Source organism: Quercus robur, chromosome 5, assembly GCF_932294415.1.
Source record: "Quercus robur chromosome 5, dhQueRobu3.1, whole genome shotgun sequence".
NCBI classification, from domain to species: Eukaryota; Viridiplantae; Streptophyta; class Magnoliopsida; order Fagales; family Fagaceae; genus Quercus; species Quercus robur.
Window position 1 is genome coordinate 44,684,220 of NC_065538.1, and position 21,015 is coordinate 44,705,234.

General features: G+C 33.2%; 2 protein-coding genes across 6 annotated transcripts; both read left to right on the forward strand.

The window, feature by feature from the left end:
- Positions 1–1,483: 1,483 nt before the first annotated feature.
- LOC126726058 (zinc finger BED domain-containing protein RICESLEEPER 1-like) lies at positions 1,484–4,873 on the forward strand. Its single transcript, XM_050431169.1, has 4 exons — positions 1,484–1,558; positions 2,121–4,364; positions 4,454–4,529; positions 4,644–4,873. The coding sequence occupies exons 2-3, from the start codon at positions 2,160–2,162 to the stop codon at positions 4,499–4,501; spliced, it is 2,253 nt and encodes a 750-aa protein (XP_050287126.1). The 5' UTR covers positions 1,484–1,558; positions 2,121–2,159; the 3' UTR covers positions 4,502–4,529; positions 4,644–4,873.
- Positions 4,874–9,114: 4,241 nt separating this feature from the next.
- On the forward strand, positions 9,115–15,925 carry LOC126726059 (uncharacterized). Of its 5 annotated transcripts, none has more exons than XM_050431171.1 (8): positions 9,115–9,668; positions 10,478–10,681; positions 10,829–11,368; positions 11,760–11,870; positions 12,870–13,058; positions 13,873–14,097; positions 15,291–15,411; positions 15,504–15,925. In XM_050431171.1, the coding sequence occupies exons 1-8, from the start codon at positions 9,288–9,290 to the stop codon at positions 15,614–15,616; spliced, it is 1,884 nt and encodes a 627-aa protein (XP_050287128.1). In that variant the 5' UTR covers positions 9,115–9,287; the 3' UTR covers positions 15,617–15,925. The 5 variants fall into 5 exon arrangements, with proteins under 5 accessions (XP_050287128.1, XP_050287130.1, XP_050287129.1 ...); XM_050431173.1 differs by having other exon boundaries at positions 9,116–9,668; positions 10,829–11,323; XM_050431172.1 differs by having other exon boundaries at positions 9,116–9,668; positions 10,832–11,368.
- Positions 15,926–21,015: the final 5,090 nt, after the last annotated feature.

A 21,015-nucleotide genomic window follows, 5' to 3' on the forward strand; every position in this document is an offset into this window, starting at 1 on the left:
CAATTTTCAGCTGTATCTAAACGGACCATAATTACTCAAAATTGAGTTTATTTATTACATTAATTTTTTAATTTAAGTTGTATTGGTCCTTAAAGTTTTTTTTTTTTTTTAATTTAATATTCTCGTGTCAAAATGAGTCAACCTACCAGTTATTTATGAATAATTTTAGATAATACTTATTAAACAATAATATCTATTAAATGAAGCATCTCACAAATATTTTTTATTTTATAAAGTGAAAAATAATAAGAGTTTTACAGTTTGATGGGTTGATGCCTCTTATTATTTTCAACTTAAATATCTAAGGTTTAAATTCTCTCGCTCCCATTATCGAATTTAAAACTATTGAATTTAAAAAAGAAGAAGACAAAATTACATCTTTTAAATCCGAGTTAATTATTATGCCGATTAGTGTTTTGTAATACTAAAAAAACCATTTAAATAAAAATAAACAGCTTAATAAAAAAGACTAAATTAAACTCCATCAATGACTAATCAAAGAGGAAAAAATAAAGTGAGATCCAGTTAGCTCAACTGGAAAAGTCTCTGCCGATTGTATAAGAGATCGGGGGTTCAATCTTCACTTACACTTGGTTTGATGATAAAGAGTTATCATCAGAAGCGAATGCCATAAGTTGAAACTCTCTCTCAAAAAATAAAAAATTCTAGATATCAAAATTTTTCCCATCAAAAAAAAAAAAAAAAAAAGGAAAAAAAAAAATAAAAAGAAGCACTATATCATCCACTAAACTCACTAGCCATTGAAAATGTAAAATCAACTTGCATAACATTTGCCAACACAGTGTTTGATCTAAAAAGGGAACAAAAAATACATCACACTCAAAATAAATCAAAACAAGATCATGGCTACAATCAAAATCAAGCACACATAACATTTGACTACTTACTATGTTAGCGAATTGGCCACATGAAACTCAAAATTACTTGCCAAAAAAAAAAAAAAAAAAAACCCCAACTTGTTGGGTGTTCTTGTTCGTGAGTCTACCTAATCGTCCAATCAAAGATTTTCTAATTGACAAATAATGCTTGTGCTCTCCCTCACTTAAAACATCGTCGTGAAAAATCTATCTATCATTCATTTCCATTCATAAAAACCTTGATTCTAGCTATAGCCCTAGCACTTGTCTCCTTAGCAAGCAAATCCCTCCTCTTCTCATTTTAGCTCAAATCATTATTAGATCCATTCACAGTCATACTTTAAAAATAAAATAAAAGTTATGGTATTGAATTGATTTATTTATTTTTGAAAAACATACTTCTTAGTTTTTACCTATAGTATAATTTCTTTAAGAAAAACTCATAACTTTCTTTATTGATTTAATTTTCAGAGTTTAAACCAAAACGACATCGTATCGCGTAGGCGCCAAAAAGAGAAATCCGAATAGAGAAATTGCCGCCCATATGAAGGGCAGAGGGTATATAAGGAAATAGAACATTTCTAATAACAAGCCCCACTGCCCCAACACAGTATCCCACCGTACCGATCATTTACTGCCCAATCGAAATCCCAGCGTCAACAAAGCTATTTACTGTAACTGTAAGTAAATTCTCTAACGATTTCGCTTTCTCTTTATTTTATCTTTCAATCATACTGATTTTTAGCTCCTAATGCATATATGAGAATGTAACATTTTTGCATTTCAATTATGCTCAACTTTTAGTTTTTTATTTTTCATGTTGTTGTGAAATTATATACATCACTTTGTGCACATTCTGCTTTTCAATCACTTTTTTTTTTCTCTCTCACAAACATAGTTTAGAAACTGGAATAAATAATCCAAATGGTGTTAATAAGGGACAACTGTGTTGTGTTCTAAAATCAATCATACTAATTGATTTTTTAGCTCCGAATATTGTTTCGTGTTTTTTGTCTGTTCAATCAAGTTATAGCACATTCTATGCCTAAATCCTTTGTGTATAGTATATGTCACATTTTGCAATTCAATAATTGTTACTTTTTTCTTAAATCAATGTTCTCTTCGGGGCAATTTTTGATTCAGGATTCCATTTTAGCAGTTATTTAGAAATTATGTACATCACTTCGTGCAGATTTTCTGAACTGAATATTACCAACTTCTCACAAAAATAGTCTCTTTTAGAATACAACATTCAAAAATTTTCGACACGTGGGTGGCCTAATGGATGCCAATGAAGATGCTAATGAAGGCATAAATCTTGAGATTAATGAGGATGCAAATGAAGACATTAACCTTAAGGTTAACGAGGATGCTAATGAAGACATTGGTCTTAAGGTTATCAAGGATGCTAATGAAGGCATTAACCTTAATGTTAATGAGGATGCTAATGAAGACATCAGTCTTAAGGTTAACAAGGATGCTAATGAAGGCATTAGTCTTAAGGTTAAGGAGGATTCTAATGAAGGCATTAATCTTAAAGTTAACGAGCATGTTGATATTTTAAAAGAAGATTTGAATCCAGCCGTGAAGAATCTGAAGAGGACTTATGCGGCTATGAATGGCTTTATAGAAATAACACTTTCAAATGGTCTTAAGAAGGCACAATGTGTTCATTGCGAGGAAAAATTTGTAGTGGAGCCCGGTGATGATGGTGGTACAGCTCAATTCCAGAGGCATGTGCAACAATGTGAAGGTTGTGAAGAGACCACTAAGAAGCGTTTGATTATGTCTTATAAGACGTGTAGAATTAAGAATGACAATGTGCGCATACTTAAGAATTTTAATTTTGATCAAGAAAAGGTAAGAGAGGCAGCTGCAGGGATGGTGATTGGGAATGAGTGCTTATTTAAGATGTTTAAGAGCAAAGTTTTCAATTTGTTTGTGAATTCTTTTAATCCAGAGTTTGAGAGAATATCGCCTAGAATTGCAAAAGGTGATTGTCTCAGAATATATGAGGATGAGAAAGAAGAGTTGAAGGAATTGTTAGAGACTGTTGATAAGTTGAGTCTTACAGCAGAGTTGTGGCATGTGGGTAATAAAACAGTTTATGTGTGCCTCACTGGACATTTTTTTGATTCTGAGAAGAAACTGCAAAGGCGCATATTGAGCTTATGTGATGTGCCATCTCCACGATCTGGACTTGCTATTTCTGATGCTATTTTCAAGTGTCTGCTGGATTGGGGAATTGAAAATAAAGTGTCTTCAATTACAGTAGATTGTTCATCAGCTAGTGGTGTTGCTTTGGATCATTTGAAGCATAGAATTGGCTCTAATGGAAAGCTTTTATTTGGTGGTAAGGTATTTCATCAGCGATGTTGTGTACATATCATAGATCTCATGGCACAGAATGGACTTAATGAGATTCATGATTTCGTGGACAACATACGTAAAAGTGTTAGATATCTGCGTTTATCAAAAAAATGCCTCCTCAAGTTTACTGAAATTGTCAAACAGTTGCATATGCCTTCAAAGAAATTGATTCTAGATGATTCTGCATGTTGGAATGCAACATATTCTATGTTAGTGGCTGCAATGGAGTTTAGAGAAGTATTTCCTAGATATCAAGGTGGAGATCCAGATTACACCTGGCTGCCTACTTCAGAAGACTGGGAAAGAGGTGAACAGGTTTGTCAAATTTTAAAAGTTCTTGTTGACGTAAAAAAGGTCTTTTTAAGAAGTGAAAATCTAACTGCAAGGGTACTTATGAAGGGTATATGGAAGATAAGAGAAGTTTTGAGTAAAAAATCAATGGCTGAGAATCCTTATTTGCAGGCTGTGGTTCTTAAAATGAAAGGGATTTTTGACAAGTTTTGGGGTGAACTTCCCTTGTTGATAGCTTTAGCTACAGTCTTAGATCCAAGACTTAATATGAACTTTCTTGAGTTTTGGTTCCGAGAAAACTATCCAGAATTTGAAGCTGAGAGAAAAATTACCTATGTTCGTGATGCCTTATATGAGCTTTTCAATGGCTATGTTGTCAGTCAAGGTTCAAGCAACGGTGGACAGTGTATGCATGGAGATGGTCCAAAAGGTTGTTCTTCTAGTGTCTGTGTTCATACTGAAGATGATGAGACAGAACTATCTTTCTCGGACTCGTTTGAGCTTTACATGGAGCAACGCACTGCTAAATCTGATAAGTCTGAGTTAGACATGTACCTGGAAGAAGGACCCTGTCACAGTGCTTTGGGATCTGGTTGCAGTGTCTTGGAGTGGTGGAAAGCCAGAAGTTATGGCTACCCTATTTTGTCCAAGATGGCATGTGATATACTGTCAATACCTTTTGGTGCAACTTCAAGGTCTTCCTTGGGCACTCTGCACAGAATTGTTGATCACTATCACGCATCGATGTCAAAGGAGATGGTGCAGGCATTGAGTTGTGCAGCAGATTGGTTAAATTGCTCTAATGGAATTAGAAGTTCCCCAGATGTTAGTATTTTCTTTTTCGATATAAAAAATTAGTTAAGGTCACATACTGTAAGTATTTTAAATCTCATGGTTGTTGCTTCTCTTTGCAGTATGAAAAAAACTTTGTCAAAGAGATATGGCTACCTTGGGGATTATAGTTGTTTGCAGGCCCATGATGAAACTTCTGTATGTCTATTTCATTCTTCTGAATGCATCATTTTTTTATTTTATTTTTATTACAGCACCAATATTTATTCACATAATATGCATAACTATACTCTTAAATTCCTGCTGTTGCAGGTAAATCAGTTCTGTTATTGTGGAGGGTGCTAGAAGTGATTGCTTGTGTTCCATTATCTTCATTTTGTAGGCATAGGATGATGGCATATAAAATTTAAGTTGTTTACGTTTTCTTTGGCATTTGGTGAATTGGTGTTGTGTCTAATCTGTTATATTTAATTGTAAAACCTTTATTATATATACAATCTGTTTCTGTTCAATTATTTTTATTGCAGAACTTTTTAGTTTTCTTTCCTGATCATTTGATTTTGATAAGAATGAAATAGTCAAAGATACAGAGATGTAATCGTTTATACATAACGATGCCTATAAAAACAGAAAGTGCCAGTTTTGCCACATTCTGCTTAATTTTATTTCTAGTGTTCAGAATGTGGTTGTTAAAAGTGGTAAACATGATCGATACGGATCTTCTTTGTTGTACTGGGTGCCATTTATGGTGATATTTGCATAATTTTTCTCCAACTTCACCCTGTACCATTAGTCTTTTCAGCTGCATTCAGAAATTACAATTGGGATTTTAGAAGTAGATTCCATAATTTGTCCTTTTCCTGATTAAGTATGCTCTTGCATCTTTCTCTCATTCTCATTTCTTTCTAGTACTTTCCGATCACGTAGCAGTGATTCTGGCTATTCTTATTCTTTATGATCATGATCTACAAGGAATTGCTCCTAAGTTGCAATTTCAATGGTCATGTTCGATTGCTTGTGGATTTGCAACAATAAGTTGTTTTTCAGATGATACTATTTAGTCATATGCATTCCCTTCCGCATTTCCTGGTTCAACCATACGCATGGCTTCATTCTAAAAGCTTTTTATCTTTTTCAACTTAAGCTGCCCTTACATCAGGAAAAAATAATGTGTTTTTTCTACCAATAATTTTTTTGTATGATTGCTCAACAAGTACTGATAAATGTAGTGGAAACTGTAGCATTGAATGGTTTACAATATTGAAGAAAAAAAATCCCGGAACAGAAGAAGAGGCATTAGCAATGAATTATGCAATATCTGACTGCCACTTTTACAGCTAAAAAATGTTCGTCTAGTAACTAAACAAGGGTGAGTTTAATGATATTTTGTTTTTATTAAATATGGATTTGTTAGAATAATGGTTAAATAATGTAATATATTTATTTATTAATTGGTTTAAAATTTTGGGATAAGTATCCAAGTAAAAGCGGCGTGGAGTTAATTTAGTCTTGATTTGAGTCTAGTTAAATGATACTTTGTGTGCGGGTGTGACCGAACATTCTAAGCTATCTTTGCTAAGAGACCAGCGGGGATTGACGAGGCTGATCTTATCACACCACGTTAATTGTTGAGATTTTTTCCCAAATAAACAAATTTAGTATTTTCTTGACTAACTTTCAATTACAGCTTACTCTTAAGGTTTCATCTGGTTCTATCACAATCTATACTCACAAACTTTTCAATTGTTATTTATTTATTTATTTTATTGTTTGGATTAAAAAGAAAATGGCATTAACATGGGTCTCTTTAAAATAGAGTAGGAGTCCAATATGAGGGATAAACCCTAAAAAATAACACCCACATTGGCTTTCCTGTACATTGTCCAAAATAAAAGTTTATTACAATACTTCTCTTTTGGAGAACACTACACCTTTTTCCAAATATCTTGTTCATTTTTTGAAGAGTGGGTGTGGATGTTTTCACTTTTGAGAAGGGGAGAAGATAACGGAAAAAGGAATGAATAAAGAATATTAAATAAAAAAGAGTTTAGAATAGAGAATGATGTGCATGTATTGAAAACATTTAGCTAAAATAGAAAAAAAAAAAAAAAGATATTCTTAAGGGGTGAGATATATTTTTTTTTGGATGAATTCTTAAGGGTGAGTTAATATGAATGCTATTAAGGGTCTTTGGAAATAATTTTTTTTTTTTTGATGAAAAAAGATTTTATTGATCAGAGAAACAAATTACAAACAAAGAGTAGGTTCCTCCCTAACACACACACACACAAAAAAAAGAAAAAAAGAAGGAAAGTGGGAGGGCAGCTACCCCAATCAAAGGAATCAAAAAAATTACAAATTAAAGACCACTTAGCTAAGGAGGGAGCTATCATATTGGCTAGCCTAGGAATCCAAGAAGTAGAAACATTAGAATCTAAATGATTTTATTTAGACGAGACTGTTATTGAGTAAACTTTAATAAATAATGTAACTATAATTTTATCTGTGATCAATAGACAAATTTAATATCTATTTTTATATTTATTTGAAAAAGAATTAATGTCACCAAAAACCTATAAATATATATATATATATATATATATATAAATAGTCCCTAAATTAGTGTTATATATATATATATCACTAATTTAGGGACTATTTGGTTTTTTTTTGGGAAGGGTAACAAATGCTATAATGGGATCCCTTAAAATTTAGAGATTACAAGTTTAAAATAATAAAGAAAATTAAATTAAAGTACACTATTGGATCTTTAACTATGAAGTTGTATTTTAATAAGGCTTGTTTGGTATGGGATTCCAAATAATAGTTTTCAGTATTTAAACATTAAAAATTGTGGATAAAAAAAAAAAAAGGTATTTGGTAGGAAATTTCATTTAAGAGTGTTTGAGTTAAATTTCTCATTTTAGGGTGCTTGAACATTGTATTTAGAGAACTCCTCCATACTAGTTTTCAGTTTTTAAATAACATTACTTAATGACACTTTTGTAAATATGTTAAAAACTGTAAGCCCCATTTGATGAGGGAATTTTCTCTCTTCAAATAAAATAATAATACTTTTACTATACTAATTTTTCTTTTTATAAAAAAAACACATATACATACTAAACACATAATTATATTTTTTACATTTTTAAATATATTATTTGAAATATGATACCAAACAAATTTTTTGTATTATGAATATTTTAAACATATTTTCACAGCACTTTTTAAACTACAATTTTCACATATTCGATTCTTCTTGGATGATTATGTTTTCATGTTTTTTGGTTTACTCATAGTCGTTTTATATATTTAATTATTTTATGAAATTCTAGCTCTAAAATATTGTGAAATGTAAAATTATAATTAATTGAATAGAAAACAAATAATACTATAATAATAAAAAACATAATCTAACATGACAGACGAAAAAAAAAAAAGAGAGTAAATGGCGAAAAAGAAGGAACCCAAATATTTAGAATTTTTTTTCTAAATAACAATAAATATTAAAAAATTTAGTTAGTTGTCACGTTTCAAAACAATGTTGAAAACTAGCATCTCAAGTGTTTAAAACTCGAGTTCTAAGATAAAACTCGAGTTTTTAATTCTCGATTTGTAAGAGGATGGGCTCAAAGTGAGAAAAAAATCGACGTGAAAATCGAGTTTTAAAGACTCGATTTCCATAAATTGCAGAAAAATGCCGCTATAGGGTCTTAAAACTTATAGGGCTTAAAAACACCACTATAGGGCTCCCTAAACCTGGTACTTATAAAAAAAAAATTTGTAGGAAAATGCCGCTATAGGGATTTAAAACGTCACTGTAAGGCTTAAAAACGCCACTATAGGTGAAATTTTTTTTGCATGAAACTCGAGTCTTAAAGACTCGAGATCTATGTGGCATTTTCACACTCACGGCGCGAGTTCTAATATGGATCTCGAGTTTCTAAAACTCGAGATGTTATTTTTCTTAAATCGTTCAAACCGTTCCTAACTTACTATTTTGAATCACTATTCACATCTGTTCTGCATAAAACGGACGAAATGAGTAATTAGTTATAATTTCCCAACCATTTAGTTAGTAGTTCTAGTTACAAAACTATATTATTTACTAGCATCTCGAGTTTTTTAGACTCGATTTTGGCCTATAAATCGAGCATCAAAGACTCGATTTCTATGCTCTAATTACTTCCGACGTGACATATTTTTCCACGTGGATACATAGAAATCGAGTCTCTAAGACTCGATTTCTAACCCTTATAAATAAAAACAAGTCAGAGAGGAACCAGAACATCAGAGAAGAAAGCAGAGAAAAAAAAAAAAAACTAGAAACAGAAAGAGAGATCGGCTTCAGATCGGAGTGGGTCACATGAGCCAGTCACGCGAGCCAGCTCTTTCTCTCCCTCTAATCTGAGTCTTTGGATTGATTTGTTTGAGATTTTTTAAATTTGTTTTTAGGTATTTTGGCTTGTCTATGAGACTTAAAATTTTTAATTGGGTTGGAAATCGAGTCTCTGAGACTCGATTTCCAGGTAGGCTCCACATGGAAAAAAAATCCACATCGGACGTGATCAATCCATAAAAATCAAGTCCCAAAAACTCGATTTATAAGTCCTAAATCGAGTCTTTAAGGCTCGAGATGTTAAAAAAAAAATTTCTTTCAAAACTGGACCTACTAACTAGATAGTTGGAAAATTAGAGTTATTTACCTATTTTTCCCGCACAAAACCTCCAAATATTTATCAAATACTTTAGTTAAAAAAAAGAAAAAGAAAAAGAAACGAAAAATCTCAACTTCCTGCATACAAGCATACAGCCATGGCAAACGGAGGACTTAATAACAGTTAACAGTAATAGTAAGAAAACAAAACATATGATTTATGAAGCGAAAGAGGGAGCTGTAGAGTTTAATTTTTGAAATTGTGATTCCAAAACCCTAAACCCATCCACACACCAATGCAGCTCCTTCAACTTCAATCCCTCACTCTCCCTCTACTTCCAAAACCCCTAAATTTAATCCCAAAACTACCCCTCAAAACCCAGAGAAACACCTTACCGGTCCTCTCATGCTCTCCCACCGACCAAGAACTACAAGTCCTGGAAGCCGCCGTGTTGGACTCCGACGAGAAGAGCCTCCCCTGCGTGCGAACCTACGAGAACGACTCCTCTCGCCTCGCTCTCGTCGGAGCCGTCTCCTTCCACCAGGCCTTGACCGCCGCCGCTGCCGACGGCGGTCGTGCCGCCGACGAGCACCTCGACTCCGGCATCCCCGCTATGGTCGTCGAGACCGTGTTCCCGGCCCGCTCCGATGACCACAGCACCGTCTCCACTCGACTGGTACCTTCATTTCTATCACCTTCTCTATCTTTCAATAACGTTTTATAGAATTCTGAATAAATTGATAGAAATCATAGTTATGATAGACTTGCATAATTGCATTTGCCTCTAATTTTGAAAAAAAAAAGGGATGTGGGTTTTGATTGAATTGCGTTTATTATTTGAATTAGTGGTTGAGATTAAATTGCTAAGTGTGTATAGATAATAGATGAACTTATTTTCAATGGCTTATTTTGTTTAGAAAAATAAGTTGTGTAAAAGTAACTACTAGGTACAGTTGTACCTGGAAATAGCGAAGTTTTAAAAAACTGTACATAAGCTGGTGGTGAAAATAAGCTGACATTTTAAATTAAAACAAATAGATAGACCCGGATTAGTGAGGGTACGATTGAAACAGTAGATGACTAAGTGTGGTGCAGTCTCTCTCATTATGATCTTTTGGTTTTGGGTTGTATTAGAACCTGCCAGGTAAGTACTACATGAATGGTAATTTTTATTGCTTGGTTTGTATATGTCTTGTGTACATGTAGCCGACCTTGATTAGTTTGTTTAGGATTCATAGCTGATCTCAAAATTTTGAGGACATGGTGGGTGGTGGTTGTTATTGTTGTATTGTGGTTGATTGGTTATTACTATGGTTCTGAGTTCTTCCTACTTAATGACCTTTAAAAGTATCTGGTGTTCAGTTTCCCATTCTATGATCCTTTCTGTTGGTCTTGATTATGTAGGCATGAATAACCTTGCGAAGTAATGAATTGTCATTTGAGTTCCATTGTTGAATATATGTCTAAAGTTATTTTCTTTAACAGTTCTTGCCTGCTAGGAAAGTTAGCGAAAGAGCGAAAAAGCTCAGGAGGTCTATCTCAGAAGATATGCTGTTGAGCACCACCTCTAGAAATATACTTGCCATGACATTTAGACAAGTAGTTTTGGAACAGCTTTGGAGCTTTGAACTGGTTGTTTTTAGACCTGGGTCAGAAAGAAATATGGAGGATCTGGAAAACCCGAGAGAGGTTTGTCATCCTTTCTTATGTATTAAGCTCTTGCATTTTGGTGTCTGCATCGCTTTTCCATAAATTGTAATATCATATAAATATGTCTGCCCTGCAGGTGCCACATTGATACTGATAGGTTCAGTTCTCTTATGCCTTTCGTATCAGCAGGTCCCTGCATCTTTTTCTCTTAGCTCATCAGATGAAAGGGCTATCGCTGTGCTTGCGGAAGCTATTTGCATTTCTGCTCTTCAAAGCACTGAAAGACATTTCCTTGATAATATATGGAGCAAACCTTCAAGTAATATCTTCCGTTGGTTTCGAAAGCCCACAAGGATTGCATCAAAAGATTCCTCAGTCATCATATACGAGTTATTTGAGGATGAGATAATTGAAAATGCTAAGACTCTGTTGGAAGATTTTAATTCAACAAAGGAAGGCTATAAGCCCAAGAAAACAGAATCAAAGCACCATTGGTGGATGCTGTCAGGACAGACTGAATTGGAAAAGATTGGTGGTCCACAGTTCAGTGCTTGGACAAGGGAATATGTTCCTGCTTATAGGCTACAAATTGACACAGATATACTCAAGAATATAAAATTTGATGGCTGGAAAAAATCTACAAATAATCGGTGGGAAGTACTTCTCACACACTCCCAAATGGTTAGACATGCTTTCTTTACTTCCTTGGGTTTTAGGCTTTTAATGGTATTTTTTCTTCTTGTGACAGATGTGGGCATTTATACATGTTTGAAGTATCTGTAACCACTTTAGGTCTTTGGCTTAATTTTTTTTTTTTTTTAATTTAAAATAAGATAGCAATGTGCATGATGAAGAATGAAGAACCCCCCTCCTCACTTTCCTTCTCTTCCTCCCTCAGAAATAGAAAAGAAAAGAAAATAAAAGAAAAATAGTGCAGAGGCAGTTTGGTGATCATATAAGTATTAAGTGTGATGAAGCCGTATTTGTAAAATGCTTTTACAAGGATTGATTTTACTTTAACTTGTTAATCCCAATCTATTGGGATATATATTTGATTGGGTTTTTGTTTTATAGCATTGATGCTATTTCAATCTAGCTTATCAATTAAATTTTGCAGGTTGGATTGGCAGGCATTTTAGATCTCTACTATGAAGATCTTTACTCGCTGCCCAACAAACAACTATCATGTGGTGTGGTTGCAAATTTTGCAAACTTGTCCAACAAAAAGGTACCCAATTAATTAATTAATTTTTTCTTTCCTTTCTGGTAAAAACAATTGGAGCCTTGATTTTGCATGGTTTGCAGACTGATATGTGCAATGGTTTTCTTGGCTCTCTGGCACTAAGAAAGGAATTTCAATGAATTTTAGAAATAAGAAGGTTTTTGGTGCTCTGAATATTTTGAGATTCAAGAATGAATCATTAGAAGACATTGGCTCTGGTGTTTTGAATTTGTGATCGTTAGAAGACAAGTGCAATCCTTGCAATACTAAAAAAAAATTGGACACTGGTTATGAGTGGGTGTAAGGTGATACAATATTTACTTGTGGGAGAGAGTTGTAGTGAGCATACACCATTACCCCAGTAAACAGTGATTTTGCTAGTAGTTCAACATATATTCACAATTTTAGAGTTTATCATGAATAATCAGTCTAATAATTGTTGCCAATGAGCTCTAACTCAAATTGCACCTCATTCCCTTGTAAGAGTAAAAGGTGGAGAGTGGGGTTATGAATTCAAGACCTACTAGCTGCATATCTAACTTACTAATAAAGAAAAATTTTCTAAAGATATATATATATATATATATATATATATTTTCTGGATATTTTGGCTTTGAACATTCAAGAAAAAACAGTACTCCTTTTGGTATTTCAGATAGATCTGGAGAATCTCCAAGTGAACTCATACTGCAGTCAAATTTGAAACTTCTATAGGGGTACTCTGACTTAGTTTGTTGTGTTGCTTACTGGTACTTCTTGTTCACTATCTCGTTTGACTCCTTGTCAGCATCTTTTTCTGGGGCTTCAGTGCTAACTCCTTTCAACAAAACCTTATCCTAAGTCCCAACTAGTTGGAGCCAACTGTGTGTCTGAAATTGGTGGTAAACTTATTAGGGAAAAGCTGTGCTTGATCTCTGATTAAATTTTTTCAGTTGAGATAACGCCTTTTTAAATTCAGGTGAGTTCTGTTAATTGCTCTGGGCTTATATGTTCCGTAACTTGCAGAGGAGCTCTTCTTGGTTGAAAATGATGTCTGTTAGCCTTGCGAGTGGAGTTTTTCTGGTTATAATCAGTGCTCTTGGTCAACTTGGTTTGCCTCATCTAAGCAAAGGAGGAAGGTACCCTGTAGAACATAGGCCTCTTCCATCATCTGAAGTTGACTGTGCACTAATCCAATCTCTGGATGCGAGAGAGGTATTTATGCACTGAGATAATTATATGTTTTTACAAATTTAAATTACTTTGGTTTAAACATATATGATACTTATCAAAAAAGGGAAAAAAATAAAAAAAATAAAACACATGGCAGTTCATGCAAAATTAATGTGTGAGGATATGGAAGAATAAGAAGCAGGGAGGTTGCTTCCAAGTTCTCCCAAGTGCCCTCAAGATATAGCAATTCTTATATCTATTTGTTCACACTTTTGACTGTAAAATAAATATTTTATATCAAATGCTTCCCTCTGGGCGAGACAGCTATAATTCGTGTTGGCCCCTTTGTAATCAAATGGTAGTGTAAGCCAAGGCTTAGCCTTATGTGGCAAACCTTTTTATGATTCAACTCATACTGCTTGCACTATATGTTACTTTAATGAAAATTTAAAAACAAGGATCAACCATGTATGAGGCTATGAGCTACATTTCAAATTTGTTTGATTCTAATGTATATTCCATCACTTTTCTTGTTACTTTGTTATGTTCTGTTTGTTTAATATATTTTAGCACATTCCTAATATAGTTTAACTTGTGATGAAATTATAACTGTGGGACTTTAAAAAAAAATCTCATTACCACTCTATCACTAATTGTATAAATATGTTGAAGTACATTTTCTGTTATGGCTTACTTTGTGATTTTAGGGGGTAGAATGCTATGCCTTTTACTTCAAATGGTCACTTCAAAGCATTAATTCCATATTGTTGGGGTGTTATCATAGTTGGAGCTTTAATTGTAAATATGTATTATTTCCTTTATTGTAAAGCTTTAATAGTTAATTGAATTTGAATAGTTGGAAGAATTCGGCGTCTCAATTGTCAAAAAGATAAAAGATGCTTTTGGTTGGGCCGGTGATATAAGGACTGAAACAAGAATTGGTGCTTGGACTGGGGAATTACCGTCCTACCTGAGGATGGTTGGTGAAGCCGATTCCAATATTGAAGGCATTTCAACTGCCCCTTCAGAGAAAATTGACACAGACATGAGAATTTCTGCCCATGATATTGCTAGTTATCAGGTAAACTCAAATTGTTTATAGAATCTTTGCCTTATTTCTTGCATTTTCTTTGTCACAGCATAATTAAACAATAAAGGAGAAACATAAACCTAGATAGTTTTATGATTCTAGTATCCACATGCTTAGCATTTTTTTGGGATGGTATCATGGTAACTGAGGAGTATCAACTTAATAAGTAGTCATAGTTGGTGTGATTTTATTCACTGTAAATCATTTTGTGAATGCTGAGAACAGAGAAGAAAGTAAAGACCAATAGTTGTGGGAAATGTATAAATTCAATGGTCTGCTCTAGACTGGTTTATTTGACCAAGTCTAGCTGGCTATAACATTGATCTCATTTGTTGAAAAGCTTTCTGTATTGCACTAAGCAAAGGGCAAGTCTTGTCTGGGAGACGCTGAAAATCTTGTCACTTTGTAATTTAGTGATTGATATGGACGGTATAGCTCTTTTTGAATTTGAAGTGGCATTACTCACTTGAATATGAAAGGAATTGCTCTCATCTTTCTGTTGTTAACATATGACTATAACGCAATATCACCGATTCTAATTTTCCATCAGTACAGCCTTGTTTGATCATTGAATTACTCTAATTGCTTAATTAAAAACTAGAGTAAAGATCTTTACCTCAATTGATCTTCTTCATAATGATGTTGATCAGCATCAGTTAGGGTTGGCAAAAAAAATTTATTTACTTATTTATTTTTTAAAAAGAAGAAAAAATTGGGCCAATGACTCGGTTCTGTTCATAATGATGTTGATCTCTACCTCTACTTCAATTCGAACTTTTATTGGCCTTCTCCTCTCTTATTCATCCATTCCCAAATGTGTTTTCTTGATGCACATGCACAATACTTAAAATTTCCTAGGGGTTTTGAGTTTCATATATCTGTAACAACCATTGGGTGGTCCATGATGATCACTCTGGATCTTTTGTGGATTTGAGAATCAAATGAAGAAAGGGATTGTTCTTGCTTCATTTTGGCTATAGTACTGTACATAACCGAAACTGTTTAGTGTGGGTGTGCCATGCAATTTTATTGGTGGTATGTTAATATCCTGGAAAATATTGTCTATGATCATATTATCGTTTGTTGCTTATCTTGCCCTTACAAATTATAGCGCCCTCTGCTTCTTTTTTGTTGGGGATGCATTGCTGTCAATTTGCTTATTTTTAATGTTTGTTGAAATTTAGGTGGTTTTGTCAACTGATGGAAAGTTAGTTGGGTTCCAACCTACAAGCCGGGTTGCTGTTAATCGTTGGGCTGCTAATCCCTTAGCAAAGGAGTTGTATGGTGGAAGAAAGCTCTCCCCTGGTAGGTGCTGATTTGCTTATACTTTTAAGTCACAGTGTCTTGAGTTGCTGCTGAATTAATATGGTTTGTCCTTTTGGTCCTGGCTCGAGTAGGTTTTATTGAACCTGGTCTCAAGTTCCATCATCCCAGTGAGCTAGTTGTAATGGAGTTGCTGATGTCGGAAAATCCAGATGCCTGTTTTGCTTTGGCCAGGCCTTTTCGATGATCATTGCCTAGTTGTTATATGCGAAAACTACTGCCTGTTGCTTGTCATTCTACCCCCATAGGGTTTAACCCCATTATACTGGAAATTCATATGTTAGATTCTATCGCCACAGGAAATATTTTGTTTGAATATCCAAATACCATTCTAGCCTTTCTAGGTGTTAGCGTCATTAGCCCTGAGATTTGAAGGAATTGTTGGAAGATGAGTCTAAATTATTATAGGAAAGAAGGGGATGATCTTTCCTCTAAACAATTTCTTGTTGATAGAATATATTGATTGCAGAGAAAGCAAGAATGCTACTTAGGGTAACTTTAACTGTGATAAATGCTACTTAGGTTGCGTTTGATATTGGGTTAAAAAGCCAGCTTTTTTGATTATTTAATTTATTTTTGCTACTATTTATGGGTCCTATTACACTTTTTGGTACTTTATTTACAATATTTTCAGTAAAAAATTTTTAGTTTCAGCTAAATAAGCTGTTTCCAAATAGACTGTTAATGTAACTTTAACTGTATGTGAGGGTGTGTGTGTGTGCGCGCGCGTTTTAAAAAAAAAGAAAAAGAAAAGAATCACCTCTAAAAATATAAGCAATTTCTTAGGAAAAAAAAGGCGAGAGATAATCTTTATGCCTTTTCATTGTGAAATATGTATACCCGGACAATATGTGGGGACTTGGTGGCTAACATGAATTATGCTGTGACATTTGCTTTAAACAAAACACCTAGAAAATAATTATTCCTGGCCGTTTTCATCTTTGCAGGGAATATAGAAGATAAAAGAAAAAAAAATTTATAAAATCTAAAATATTACCAATAAATGAAATGAGATTTATAGACATTTCATTGCTAAAAAAATGATTATTACGTATATGAGTTGAGATACACATTGTGAAAAAATTCTCAAATGGAAAATGGGGGGCCATGAAAAAGTGATGTGCAAATAACAATTAACAAGAGCCTTTTTTCTCCTCATAAAATGGGTTTCTGAATCACTTAGAAGTTACTAAGTATAAGTCAAATCATAGTTCAGAGCCTCCATTGCAGGAGTGGGGAATTCTCAATCCAAAATAACATCTTCAGAAATATGACTAACATACCGCGCTAAAGAATGAGCCATTAGATTTGATCCAAACGAGAGAGATGGGAACCCGATTTAGTGATAGCTTTCATGACATTGGCATTGTCTTATGAAAAATTGTCTTTAAATGGACTTAAGCAGTAAATTTAGTGGGAGTTAAATACCTAATTTTAAATTTTAAATTTTGAAGGAAGGAGTTTATCTTTTTAGTAATTGTGCTTAAAACTTGAGGTTTATTTTAAGGATGAGGGAGAACATGAGAAAACAAATTAAGAGGAGAGAGAAGATAATAAATGTTTAAACTATTTTATTAATAAAAAGTGATTTAAAAAAAATTAATAAATTTTTTAAAATTTTGAAAACGTAAACAATGAGAGTTTGTTATATTTCCTTTTAGTAAAAGAAAGAGTTTGTTATATTTCCTTTTAAGAGAAAGACTAGAATGTGTATACTGTGGCTCTGTGATGGTGTGTGTATTGTGTACCAAAATGTAAATACCACACGAAGAAAAATGAAAGAGAAGTACCCAGCTGATGCCCTCTTTGTTCTCATTTTTGTTTTTGTGTTCTCTTTGCTTCGATGATTGCTGGCTATGTTTTGTTTTTGTGTTCTCTTTGCTTTGATGATTTCCGGCTATGTTGTGTTGGTTTCCACTGTTGGTGTTTGGCTGAAGTGAAACCACAAGGTTAATATTCAAGCTAAAAAATACAAAACCAGAAAAATGAGTAAAAGAAGAAAAAAAAAAAAAAAGGGACAAAGTTCTACAAAATTGGCTGTTGCATAAAGCTATAACTTTACTCAATATCTTTTTATTAGAGGTAAATTTTGACAAATTCACCATTAGATTTTATTTTCTTCTTATATCCTCCATGCTTGTAAAATTTCTAAAAAATTAAAGATCAATAGTTATGTCATCAATAAATTGTTTAAATTGCAAGTTTTTGTAATTTAAAATTATGCATAAAATATAAGATTATAGATCTTATAGTAAATAATATCTGACTGACACAAAATTTGACATGTGTATTGAGAGCGTAAAAAACATGCAATTCAACGGTTAGATTTTAAAAATATATAGTAATGTTTATTTTATTGAGTAAGGTTGTAACTTTAGGTTACAACCAGTTTTGTGACTAAACTTTGTCAAAAAAACAAAAAGAGAAAGGAAGCTCATGGTTGTTTGTAGTCTCTTCTTCTCTGTTGTTTCTGCTTCTCCTTCTTTCTCTGTCTCTATTGCTATTTTTGGTTCTCTTCTCTTCCTCCGATATGTTTGTTTTGCTAGGTATTTTGGGGGGTTTAAGGGATTGTGTTTGGGTCTTTGACAATGGGTTTTCTCATAGAGGTTTTTGGGTGTATTTTAATGGGTATTTGTTGTTGATTTTGGGTATTTTTTTGTGTTTCTTGGGAGGGCTTTTTGTTGGGGTTTTGGGGCTGATTCTAGGGAAGAAGATAAAAAAAATGGGAAAGAGATGAGGGAGAGGCAGAGGGAATTTCTGGAGGGGCTGAGAGCTTTCTAGCATCTGAGGCTGTCTCCTCATTTTATGGAAAAGATTCTAATGAGTGGGAAAATTATTAGGTACTCCCGGAGTACCATAAATGAATACTCCCTCCTCTCACATGAATGGTGGGTCTCACCATGAATTTAATTAGTAGGACTCACCATTCATGTGAGAGGAGGAAGTACGCATTTATGGTACTCCAGGAGTATACAATAATTTTCCCTAATGAGTGAGGTAGGGGGAGTGTACTGTCAGTGTGGGCTGGCAGTGAGAGAGAAAGCCAGTTGGCAATGCGAGAGAGCCAAAACTTGGGGAGCAAGGCCAAAAATGACACTTGGTGTCATCCTAGGTAAAATCTTGGCATAATCTCAACAATATTTCTCAAAAATATCTCTTGATCCTTCTTGAACATTCTTAATTTTGGGTAGTTGGTCCCTGGACTGCGAAATGGCATGATCTTAACCCTCCATATGTAACAATTGATTGAAGATTAGCATTTAGCACAACATAAAATGGGACCTAATTTAATTTGGACACGCCTAATAAAAAGGAAAACTAATTAAATTTTCAAAGAATGACACACGTTCGATGAAAAATCAAGTAATCTTAAGGGTTAAAATGTCTTTTTAGCACATATTGAAACCAAATTAAGCCAAAAACACACCATTTTTCATGAAAAATTCAAAGAGATACTTTTCACATTTTCACAATAACTCACCCAATTCAGGCATGATTTTTGTTTAAAAAAAAAAAAACCATTTGAAGAGTATTTCATGGTATTAAGTTCACCAATTTCTTAATTTAAAGCTCAAAATTCTAGCAAAATTTAGGGCCAGATAAAATACGGTATCGATACAATGAAATGCTGTTTTTTGGTTCTTGTAAGCATGAAAAAGGGTTGTATGTTTTATTGAGTGGTTGTGGTCCATGACTATAATTATTACAATATTGTAAAATTTTAAAGGTAGTACAAAAGTTTAAACTCCAAAGTTTTTTAGAATGTGCAAATTTTTTGTCTTTTTATGACAATTGTGTTGTATGTTTTATTGAGATGATGAGATCCAATTGTCATAAAAAGACAAACAATTTGCACATTCTAAAAATTTCGGATTTTAAACTTTTGTACTACCTTTACAATTTTACAATATTGCATTCATTGGAAAATTCAAATACAAATGATATATCAAACAATATAACTTAAAATTTATTGAGTAATAATCATAGTCATAGACCACAACCACTCAATAAAACAAACAACCCTTTTTCATGCTTACATGAACCAAGAAATAGTATTTCATTGAATTTAACAGATTCTTACCATTTTAGAGAGAGCACATGCTTGAATTTATTTTAGCATCTCCATGTAAATATTCTAACATGATAGTAGACTTCAATTTAGCAATATATTGACAAATAAGAATGTCAAGTGCATGAATTGAGACATATTAATCAATATTTTCCAAATTATTCTGTAGACAAATATAGGAAAAATATCTATAATTCCATTTGAAGTCTTCAAATCTAATTTATTATCGTCAAAAATAAAATAAAAATATCAAATGACTACAAGTATATTATTGAGAAAAATAACTATTGAGTAATGAAGTGCAGCTTTGTTAGCATAGGTGCACAATGACATACTTGTGTTCCCAACCTTCAATCAAATGCAGAGTTCACATGAGTTATAAAAGTAGAGATTGATATACATGTTCTAAATAGTATGCTTAACAAACATTTTCCACAAATCACTTTAAACTTTGGTTTAAAATTCAAATACCTTAAGACATAATTCACGTGTTTTTTCATCTCTTTGGGGTCACCATAACATATTCCTAATAACTTCTCAACTTCAAACACCTCATCATCTTCTCCATCAGCCTCATCACTATCATTATCATCACTACTACCATCATTAGCAACATTTTTTGTTCCAAACAGATCCGCATACTCTTGTGGAACATCATTACTTTTAATTAGGGAAAACTAACAACATAATTTTTCCCACTCATCTAGAAACAACAAAAAATCTTCTGCGGATTCATTTCTAACCTAATTTGCCAAGGATAAACTAATATTAGAGCTTTGCACTTAAGCATGAAATTGCCTATATATCAATAGAAGAAAATACACTCGAAAAATCTACCTCTGTCTTTGGATGGTCTAACTTGGGACTTTCACAATCATACTGGTTCAAGTCAACTACTTATCTCTATAATAGAAAACAAAGGAAATAAATTAGTTCCAAGACATAATGATGATGATAAGTTGACATCTAATTTAGGTTATTATATTTTGTGGCTTAAAGAATAGAACTTACAGTAAAAAGATGTAAATTGAACAAATTAGCTTCAAGACATAACCCCGTTGACATAGCACCACAACTAGAGTAGAGGTCTAGTAATGTAACCTCTGGCTTAGGGTGATCTTGAACTTGGGAAACTTCTTCAAGTTCAACCCGATTCATATCACACTCACAAGAATTTGTCAATGATGCCTCACAGATACAAAGCCTCTCTTCTGCAAGTTCATAAGGAGGAAAAAATAGGAGAAATGAAAATAAAGTCTTTCAAATTTAAAAACACAAATACAATTTGTTGCGAATAACACAAAATTACAACATGTTGGTACTTAACAAAAGTAGAATATGACAATAAATAGAGCATGTCATAGTAATAATCACAATTGGGAATTGACTTTCTCTTTGCTGGATCAACCTAAAAAACAAACTTTAATTACTATCACATTATATAAAAATCAAAGAATGTATATAAGGACTTGAAATCATACATTCAAAGGAATCCTAGCAATTGTTAATTTTTCAAC